The sequence below is a fragment of the Malus domestica genome, chromosome 12, assembly GCF_042453785.1.
Source record: "Malus domestica chromosome 12, GDT2T_hap1".
Lineage (NCBI taxonomy): Eukaryota > Viridiplantae > Streptophyta > Magnoliopsida > Rosales > Rosaceae > Malus > Malus domestica.
In genome coordinates, this window is record NC_091672.1 from 17,189,393 (window position 1) to 17,200,264 (window position 10,872).

Here is a 10,872-nt window from a genome sequence, read left to right on the forward strand (position 1 = left end):
CCATTGGCCCCACATGATTGGGTGACTCCCGACATGGCTCCACGTGGTTGCCGATCGGTGTTGTTAAAGTGGGCCATTAGCCCGTCGACCTGAAAAAATTCCACATGGTATCAGAGCCAGGGGACAGGCCCGTACTGCCATGTGATTGGGTGGGTCCCCATTGGCCCCACGCGATTGGGTGAGTCCCGACATGGCTCCACGTGGTTGTCGATGTATGGAATTTCATGTGTGACCCATAAAATAGGGTTTCATGTGCGGGGGAGTGTTGGAACTCCAGTGTCCCACATCGGTAGAATTTCACGTGTGACCCATAAAATGGGGACGTGAGTGTTGGAACCCCAGTGTCCCACATCGGCCAGGAGGGAACAAAGAAAGCACTTTAAATAGAAATACCCCACTCTAACTAACACCGAGGCCTTTTGTAATAAAACTCACACCTGAGGATTGTGCAGGTGGTTAAGTGGGGACAATATCGGTTTTGTTAGAGTGGGCTATCAGCCTGTCGACCTGAAAAAATTCCACAATTAACATTCCCAAATAATGGAGTAGTGTACATAATAGAGTTGCGGAACCAAAGGAAGAAGCGCACATATAAATTCTAATGAGATGATGAAGAAGAACCACATGATGGCAATATGGAAGTCACATTCGTGTCCTAATTTTTTCCTTCACATTACTAATGAATTGAGATAAATTCTTTTGTGATGACCCATTTAGAGCCACTGCATCCTCCAATGTTTGTGTTACTTTCATGACCTTCTTCTGCAAACCATCACCCGATTCTCCACATATCAGACGGTTGATCTTCTCTGCTACATCCACCCTTCTAACGGGTTTAACCCGATCACAAAGATTGAGTCCAACGCCCCAGTCATCAACTACTAGTTTCCTATTAGTGATTTGGTCAGCCACTAGAGGAAAACATAGCATGGGAACACCACACCGCATACTTTCCAGTATAGAATTCCATCCACAATGCGTTAAGAACCCTCCTACTGCTGGATGTGAAAGCACCTCAATCTGAGAGCACCATGGCACCATCAACCCTCTATCTTTAATCTCATCTTCAAATCCGACTGGTAGAATATACGTTTCATCATAACCTGTAGTGTCGGGACGAAGTACCCAGATGAAATTCACTTCACTAAGCAAAAGCCCATAAGCTATTTCCTCAAAATCATCCTTTGTAACTTGAGCATAGCTGCCAAAAGAAATGAACAAAACCGAACCATGGGGCTTCTTGTGGAGCCAATGGATGCAGTCAAATTCTGGCATCAGATTGGTAGCCACGATGTTCTTGGTGAGACTATCGGGGAAGACGGGGCCAATTGCATATGTTGGTTGCTTCGCTTGCAAGGCAGAAAGGGACTCAAATTCAAGTTCTTGCACTGTATTACACAAAATAAAATCTGCCCTTTTCACTTCGCGAAATGCCTTGTAAAAGATGCGGAGCATTGGGCAAAATAAATCTGTTGTTTGGAGGCATGACATCAAGTCCCTTGGTTCAATAGCTTTCACGCTAGGTATGTAATCAATGATGTCCTCGCGATTATCTAATAAAATCAAGCAACAAAAAAAAATTGTTTGTAACTATATAACTACGCTAATATTTATGTCATTAGAATATGAATCTAAATCAAAAGTTTAAACAATAATGCACGCAATATGAGATCTTTATGAGAAGGATATTACTTACCATGAGCACCGAAATGACCATTTTTTCGGAGAAGGTCCAAGTGATAGTAGATGTTTAAGACTAGGGCTGGTTCAGTCCAGAAGGAAATATGGATAAGGTTGTACTTGTTGGCTATGGTTGCTGACCATGATTGGAAAGTATCAACAATCAAACAAGTGATTGAGGGGTCAGATTGGACTAAATCTCCAACAAGTTCATCCACATGGGCAGGGAAGACATGCAAAGTACCCTCAAGAAATTGGTCGAGGTTCTGAAATCGGTCGAAAGCTAGTGGAAATCCATCACTCACTGTTGTGTAGCGTATGTCTAGACCAGATTTACGCGCTGTGGCAAAGATATCGTCTTCTGTTTTGTCGTTGGGTTGGGACTTGAGTATGTGGTGGTGGATATATTGGGTGTTGACAAAAGTGAGGGTGAAGCCTTGTGAAGCAAGCTTCGTGGCCAGATGGGTGAATGGGATTACATGGCCTTGGAGAGGAAGAGGAACCATAATTGCATGAGGGTTTGAGGCTTTGTCCTCCATCTCTCTCTCTCTCTCTCTCTCTCTCTCTCTCTCTCTCTCTCTCTCTAGGTGTTTCTGAGAAAGTAGGCAAGTGATGAACTGAAAAACACTTCTTAATTGTGTGATGTCTGTGATGTGTGGACAGATGACTGCCATTTGTTTTTTGACAAACGATTGGACAATACACTCACTTCATCTAAACTACAGAAAGGAGGATTAGAAGTTGGATTCGGATTTAGAGCAAACTTATAGCTAAACTCAGTTCTGTGCGAGATGACTATCATTCAGTCAACCAATTTTAATATATAAGAAAATATAGGCTGCATTATCTTCTGTTTCTATACACACAAAGTTTTTGACATTATCTTTAGAAAACGGGTGGGTGAGAAAGCAACAAAATTAGTATTTTTTTCTTGGACGGTTTACTTTGCTCCATAATTGAACAAGTTGCCCCCACCACACCCTATTCCCTTTGCTGAATAAACAAGTATTGAGAAAAACCTGGACATCTCTTTCACATGGTTCACTAACCAACAAGGTAACTTATTAAAAAAGAAGCAAAGAACAACACTGAACATATGAACCGCTATTCTTGATTATTTTTAACCACTATTCATTTTTCATACCTATTATTGTTCGCTCCCTAAATCCGTATATTTTGAGTGCAAACAATTATTACTTGACGGAAGTTGATGAGACGCTTTATTTCTCTCTCTTTAATTTGTTTTATTCGATCATGGCTAGGAATGGCAATTCTAACCGTTAAACCCGATAATCGTGGATAACAGTCTGAATGGATTGGCTTTGGATATGAAAATTCGGGTATATTTGAGTATGGGGAAAAACCATGAATATTATTCGGTTATGGTTTTGGATATGGTTATAAGGGTCCCCAATCCATATCCGTACCCGAATCCGAACCAAATAATATATAATATAATTATATGTATGTATATATATATATATGTGTGTGTATATGTATATTTATTATTCATTGAATCAATTACCTTGAGAATACAAAAATTGCATTGTGTGAGTTGCATTTTGTGGCAAAGTCAAAAGTTTTGATAAGAATCAAAATATATGAGAATTTAAAAGTATTTATGCGAGATATCAAAGATCAACCAACATTATCAAAGTTTAGCCTTAATTTTTATGTTACTCATGATCCATTAATTAAATCATTTTAGACATCAAATATTTAATGATAAAATTAATATTTACTAAATTATCATGCGTCAATTGGACGAATATATTTTTTGTATTAACGAATATGGATATAACCGTTAACCGATTAGAAATCTGTTATCCGGTGGGTATGGTTATGGATAATACCCAATGGTTAATTTTCGTGGTTATGGGGATGGATATAGTATAGAAATTATGGCTTTAATTTGTAATGTATTTCATAAGTTTAATGTACAATGGTTCAGGTATATATGAGGAAGGAGGAAGAAAAAAAGAAAGAAGAAAGAAAGGTGAAATGGTTGCTGCAAGCAGCCAACAAAGACAAAGAAAAAAGCAAAGCTAACTAGCCTAGTCTAAGCCTTACAACAACTTTCATCAATCAATCATCTCCCTTAAATCAAGGAAAAGAAAGTAACCTAGTATAAGCCTTACAACAAAGTAGCCTAGTCTAAGCCTTACAACAACAATTTTCACCAATCAATCATCTCCCTTAAATTAAGGAAAAGACTAACCCTAGAGAACATGGTAGCTGACTCTAGAGGCCAAAATATACTCAACACTTTCAACACTCCCCCTCAAGCTGGATCGAGAAGGTTCACTGAGCCCAGCTTGCCCAATAATCGATGAAATTGAGCGGATGCCAGTGCCTTTGTAAAGAGATCTGTCAGTTGATCATGGCTTCGTGTGAACACGGTTTGGATGATTTGAGTTTGAACTTGAGCTCTAATGAAATGACAGTCCACTTCAATATGTTTGGTTCTTTCATGGAACATAGGGTTGGCAGCAATGTGCATGGCTTCCTGATTATCACACATAAGCGACATATGAGTAGAACTAGGAAACCCTAAATCTGAAAGAAGCCCTTTAAGCCAAATGAGTTCACAAGTAGTGGCTGCCATGGCTCGATACTCAGCCTCTGCGCTGGAACGAGCAATTACATGTTGCTCCTTACTCTTCCATGTAACAAGGTTTCCACTAACAAATGTACAATAGCATGTGGTTGATTTCTTATCAATTGCATTACCTACCCAGTCTGCATCTGTGTAGCCACTAATGACAGTGGATTGATTGTTGTGCATTGTGATTCCTTGCCCTATTGAACCTTGAGATAACGAAGGATTCTCTTAACAATGTTAAGGTGATCAACAGTGGGAGAGTGCATAAACTGACTAGCCAAGCTCTGGCATAAGTGATATCTAGACAAGTGATGGTGAGGTATATGAGCTTGCCTACTAATCGTTGATAGTAGGTTACATCATGCATGGCTTCTCCATCTATGCTGAGGTTCAATTTACAATCAACATGAATGATAGCAGGCTTGCAGTCAAGCATTTTTGCTTCTTGAAGAAGGTCCGATACATATTTCTGTTGATGTAGAAACAGTCATTTTGAAGATGTTGCCATTTTGATCCTTAAAAAATACTTTAACCTCCCCAAATCTTTGATAGCGAAAGTTTGATGTAGTGAGAGTTTTAGTGCCTCAATCTCCATGGTACTATCTCCAGTGATGATAAGATCATCAACGTAGATGAGGACCACCAACTTCCCACTGGTGCCAGTTCTCACAAATAACGAAGAATCAGCATTACTTCGCACGAATCGAGCCTTTTCCAGAACAGAACTGAGCTTGGCATACCAAGCTTTTGGTGATTGTTTCAATCCGTATATTGCCTTATGCAATTTGCAAACCATGTTGCATTTGATACCATCATAGCCTAGAGGAGGTTGCATATACACTTCTTCCTGCAACTCTCCGTGAAGGAAATCATTCTTCACATCCATTTGGTAGAGTGACCACGCACAATTGATTGCAAATGTTTCTGGTGCAAATGGTTCCTTATAATATACTCCAAAGGTTTGGGTGAAACCTCGAGCAACAAGTCTAGCCTTGTGTCTCTCGATAGATCCATCAGCTTTGAATTTTGTCTTGTAGATCCAACGACTTCCAACAGCCTTTTTTCCTGGTGGTAGTTGAACTAGGCTCCATGTGTGATTCTCTTCCAGTGCACGAAGCTCTTCTGTCATGGCTTGGTTCCATTGTAGGAGAAGAGAAGCTTCTTGAAAGCTTCTTAGTTCACAGTGCTTATCAATTTCACAGAGAAATGCAGCATGAGATGTTGAGAACGTACTAAAGCTGATACATTCAGTGATAGGATGCCGTGAGGCATATGTAACATAGTCTTACAACCTAGCTGGAGGTTTTCTGATTCGAGAAGGGTTTCTCTTAATCACCTGAGACTCTGTAGTGGACTGAGAATGATCAGAGTAAGGCTCTTCTTCACTCTCACTGGCAGTAATTTGGTCAGTTTGTACCTCTTCACAATCTGAACACACAGTGACTGATCTTTCTTCCAACATCGGATGATTAAAGTTTTGAAGGAGTGGGAACATGTCAACTAAATCCTCCCCCTGTCTTGTAAAATAAGGACAGTCTTCTTCGAACTTCACATCTCTTGAAACTGTGCACTTCTTAGTGATTGGATTGAAGCACTTGTATCTCTTTTGGCTGGCCGAGTATCCCATAAACACACACTTGATTGCCCTAGCATCTAGTTTGTCACGATTCAAGGTTTGGATGTGAACAAAATAAACACAACCAAACACCTTGAGGTGTGTCAAATCTATTTTCATCCCCTTGAGAACTTCATAGGGAGATTTAAACCTTAGCACATGACTTGGAAGTCGATTGATAAGATAAGTGGCAGTAAGGATGGCAAACGACCAAAATTTCTTTGGAACATGCATGTGAATCATGAAAGCACGAGTCTTCTCCAAGAAATCTCTATTTTTCCTCTCAGCTACTCCATTTTGTTGAGGAGTCCCTACACAGCTGGTTTGATTTATGATACCCTGAGAACTTATGTATTGAGGCATGTTGTTGGATAGAAATTCAGTGCCATTATCTGACCTTAAAAATTTAATGTTTAATTGAAATTGTGTTTTAACATGCATGTGAAAGTCTTTGAAAATGGTTAGGACTTCACTCTTTGATTTCATAAGATATAGAAAACTTGTTCGAGAGAAATCATCAACAAATAGAACAAAGTACTTAAACCCTTCCATTGATTCAGTTGCAAGTCCCTATACATCGATGTGTACCATTTCAAAAGGTTTACTCGTCCTAGACATTGAATTACCAAAAGGTAGCCTAGTAAACTTAAAAATTTGACAAGTATCACAAGTAGGATAGGGGTTACAAAAATTTGGAAACAGTTTAGACAAGACAACTTCAGAGGGGTGAGCTAATCTCTTATGCCGAAGTTGGTTTTCATCTATGGATTTCGATTGAGTTTGAAGAGCCTGAGTGAAACAAGCATTCTTGAACAGGTAGTAAAGTCCATTTATGAAGACCCCTTCACCAATCATCTTCATGGTGAGAACATCCTAAAACATCACATTATTTGGTGAGAAAATAGCACGGTAGTTTAAAGTGTTGGTGATCTTTCCAATTTACAAAAGTTGGAAAGGAAAGGTTGGTACATAGAGGGCAGTGGAAGGTATTTTTTAAGAGAGTAAGTTTATTTCTCCTTTTCCCAAAACTAAGACATTTTTTTTCCATTTGCAACAGACACATGCGAGGGACTTGAAATTTTTTTAAAATGATGTCAATTTGTAACTTTGTTTGTCATATGATCCGTGGCGCCTGAATCAATTATCCTACAATCAGTTTCAGTACTAGTTAATAGGGCAGTAGTGAAGGCTTTGAGTATACCTGATGCTTCTCCCTTTGGAACTTTCTCATTTCCAGCAAGAAAGCCGGCAAATTGTCCCAACATAGCTATGTGACTACCCTCTTCATTGCCTTGACCATGTGAGCCTCCTCCGTGTCCTTTACTTTGTAGGTAAGCTGCAAATTCATTGATCAATGACAATGGATTGGCAGTGAACTCCATGGATCCTTGTGAAATAGTAGGAGGGTGAGCATTAGCAAGTTGTGCCTTGAAATGAGGTTAAAATTGATGTGAGGATCTTTGTATCATCTTTCCATATTTGCTGAACTTAGGCTTAAGTTCAGGATGAAGTTCCCAACACTTGTCTTCCACATGACCAACACCATTGCAATATTTGCATTTTAGATGTGTGTTTCTTCCCTTGTATACCTTGGCTTCTGAATTCTTGTAATTTGATGCATATGCCCAAGTCTCAGTCAATCTGGGGCTGTGATTAGCACTCATAACCTTCTTCCTTGCTTCTTCTCGTTGGATAGTTGCACAAACATTGTTGAAGGTAGGTAGGTCTTGACTCATCAAGATGTGACTCCTTAGGTCCTCGTACTTAGAGCTCAAACTCCCTAACAACTAATAAATTTTGTCTTCCTCAGCTCATTTTAAGAGAATGGTAGGATCTGTGGTATGATGGAGATATACATCCAACTCATTCCACATGGCTTTGAGACTCCCAAGGTGTTGAACAAACGTTTTCCCTTCTTGTTGAGCACTGGCAATGTCCTTTTTTAATTGGAAGACCCGTGCATAGTTGTTTTGATTTCCATACATATCCTGCAAAGCTTTCCAAAGATCATGTGCAGAATTAAAGTAGATAAAAATTTCAACAACATGTTTCTCCATGGTGTTGAGCAGCAAGGATATGACAAGTTGATCTTTGCAAAGCCATGTATCGTATGTAGAGGAAGAACAGTCTAGAGCTTCCACGCTTCCATTTACAAAACCTAACTTCCCTTTGCCTCCAAGAGCTAGTGAAACAGCTCGGGACCAAGGAAGATAATTGAACTCATTTAAGAGAACTGAACATAAACGTTGATTGGTGTTAACCTCAACGTCTGAGAAGTTTAGAGAGAGACTATGAAGGTAGGTAGGTCTTGACTCATCAAGATGTGACTCCTTAGGTCCTCGTACTTAGAGCTCAAACTCCCTAACAGCTAATAAATTTTGTCTTCCTCAGCTCATTTTAAGAGAATGGTAGGATCTGTGGTATGATGGAGATATACATCCAACTTATTCCACATGGCTTTGAGACTCCCAAGGTGTTGAACAAACGTTTTCCCTTCTTGTTGAACACTGGCAATGTCCTTTTTTAATTGGAAGACCCGCGCATAGTTGTTTTGATTTCCATACATATCCTGCAAAGCTTTCCAAAGATCATGTGCAGAATTAAAGTAGATAAAAATTTCAACAACATGTTTCTCCATGGTGTTGAGCAGCAAGGATATGACAAGTTGATCTTTGCAAAGCCATGTATCGTATGTAGAGGAAGAACAGTCTAGAGCTTCCACGCTTCCATTTACAAAACCTAACTTCCCTTTGCCTCCAAGAGCTAGTGAAACAGCTCGGGACCAAGGAAGATAATTGAACTCATTTAAGAGAACTGAACATAAACGTTGATTGGTGTTAACCTCAACGTCTGAGAAGTTTAGAGAGAGACTATGAAGGTAGGTAGGTCTTGACTCATCAAGATGTGACTCCTTAGGTCCTCGTACTTAGAGCTCAAACTCCCTAACAGCTAATAAATTTTGTCTTCCTCAGCTCATTTTAAGAGAATGGTAGGATCTGTGGTATGATGGAGATATACATCCAACTTATTCCACATGGCTTTGAGACTCCCAAGGTGTTGAACAAACGTTTTCCCTTCTTGTTGAACACTGGCAATGTCCTTTTTTAATTGGAAGACCCGCGCATAGTTGTTTTGATTTCCATACATATCCTGCAAAGCTTTCCAAAGATCATGTGCAGAATTAAAGTAGATAAAAATTTCAACAACATGTTTCTCCATGGTGTTGAGCAGCAAGGATATGACAAGTTGATCTTTGCAAAGCCATGTATCGTATGTAGAGGAAGAACAGTCTAGAGCTTCCACGCTTCCATTTACAAAACCTAACTTCCCTTTGCCTCCAAGAGCTAGTGAAACAGCTCAGGACCAAGGAAGATAATTGAACTCATTTAAGAGAACTGAACATAAACGTTGATTGGTGTTAACCTCAACGTCTGAGAAGTTTAGAGAGAGACTATGCTGGGTTTCCTCATCATGGTTCACAGAACTTTCTTCAGCCATGACTTAGACTTTGAAAGAAAAAATTTGCAGCAGCAAGAATGGCAGAGACAGGTTACAAAAGAACCTGCTTTGATACCATATAGAAATTATGGCTTTAATTTGTAATGTATTTCATAAGTTTAATGTACAATGGTTCAGGTATAAATGAGGAAGTAAGAAGAAAGAAAGAAAGAAGAAAGAAAGATGAAATGACTGCTGCAAGTAGTCGGCAAAGACAAAGAAAAAAGCAAAGCTAACTAGCCTAGTCTTAAGCCTTACAACAACAACTTTCATCAATCAATCATCTCTCTTAAATCAAGGAAAAGAAAGTAGCCTATCTAAGCCTTACAACAAAGTAGCCTAGTCTAAGCCTTACAACAAAGTAGCCTAGTCTAAGCCTTACAACAACAATTTTCACCAATCAATCATCTCCCTTAAATCAAGGTGTTGGTACCATATTATATTAGGCCTCGTTACTTGGGCTTCCAGACATTGAGCCCATGATTTATGTAAAAAGGGAGGAGCCTTTAGTCTATAAAAGGGTCTCCTCACCCTCGTAATCCTCAAGTCTCATCCTCACATACAAAAGCCACAAGGCTCACAAACAGAGAAACTCTCCCAAACTCTCCCAAACTCTCCCAAACTCTCTCTTTCTCTAGGGGACTCCCCCTCACACTTGTAATTCATACATTCGTACAGATAAATACAATCAACATCAGTGTGGACGTAGCCCAAACATTAGGGTGAACCACGATACATCTTTGTGTTCTTTGGCGTTTGCAAGATTTACAGTCAGATTTACGTTGTTCCAAGGCCTTCCGGTTTTGTGCATCAACACAAGGAAAAGACTAACCCTAGAGAAAATGGTAGATGACTCTAGAAGCCAAAATATACTCAACACTTTCAACATGTAGCATTTCCGTCCCCAAACCGATCCGTCGTCATCCCTAATCATGGCAGGTGGGATATGCAGATACACCGGGAGGAATTGGGTAAAAATAAAATATATATATACACACACATTTGATTGAACGTGTTTGAAATTACTGGGTTTAGAAACGTTCCAAATTGAATAAGCAAGGAATAATTTGAAATCATTTTGTTCCTATTACTTTTGTCCAAATCTGGATTTAATACTCTAAACAAACAATTTTGCCTTATAATGTATCACGGACTCGTAAGCCAACTCACATTTGATGAGCTAAATTGTATCACGGACTGGATTTGAAGTTCAGGATTTGAGTCCATGATAGACGGGTTTCGTAACCTGTCACGACCCATGGGTTATGGAGCCAATCCACTCAGCCTTCGTCGCCGTCCTCTCTTCTTTCTCTCTTCTTCCTCAACTTCGGCTACAATTCCGGCGACCTCATATTTTCGTTTCGCGGGACGTTCATCTCCTCTTTTTTTCAGGTCAACAGAGATCTGATTTTGTAAGTGTGGGCCGCGGGTCGTTGATGGTGGGTCACCGGTTACAAGCGATCTGCAGGGGTCGCAA

General features: G+C 39.7%; 1 protein-coding gene across 1 annotated transcript; it reads right to left on the bottom strand.

The window, feature by feature from the left end:
• Positions 1–508: 508 nt before the first annotated feature.
• On the bottom strand, positions 509–2,520 carry LOC103423350 (UDP-glycosyltransferase 86A1-like). Its single transcript, XM_070809939.1, has 2 exons — positions 1,697–2,520; positions 509–1,553 (listed from the first exon to the last, which is right to left on the bottom strand). The coding sequence occupies exons 1-2, from the start codon at positions 2,352–2,354 to the stop codon at positions 643–645; spliced, it is 1,569 nt and encodes a 522-aa protein (XP_070666040.1). The 5' UTR covers positions 2,355–2,520; the 3' UTR covers positions 509–642.
• Positions 2,521–10,872: the final 8,352 nt, after the last annotated feature.

What these genes read in the sequence shown, in the direction of transcription:
- LOC103423350 (XM_070809939.1), bottom strand. Translation starts at nt 2,354, where the DNA reads ATGGCAGTCATCTGTCCACACATCACAGACATCACACAATTAAGAAGT. An exon ending in TGGTCATTTCGGTGCTCATG is followed by an intron (nt 1,554 to 1,696) that starts GTAAGTAATATC and finishes TGATTTTATTAG; the next exon opens with ATAATCGCGAGGACATCATT.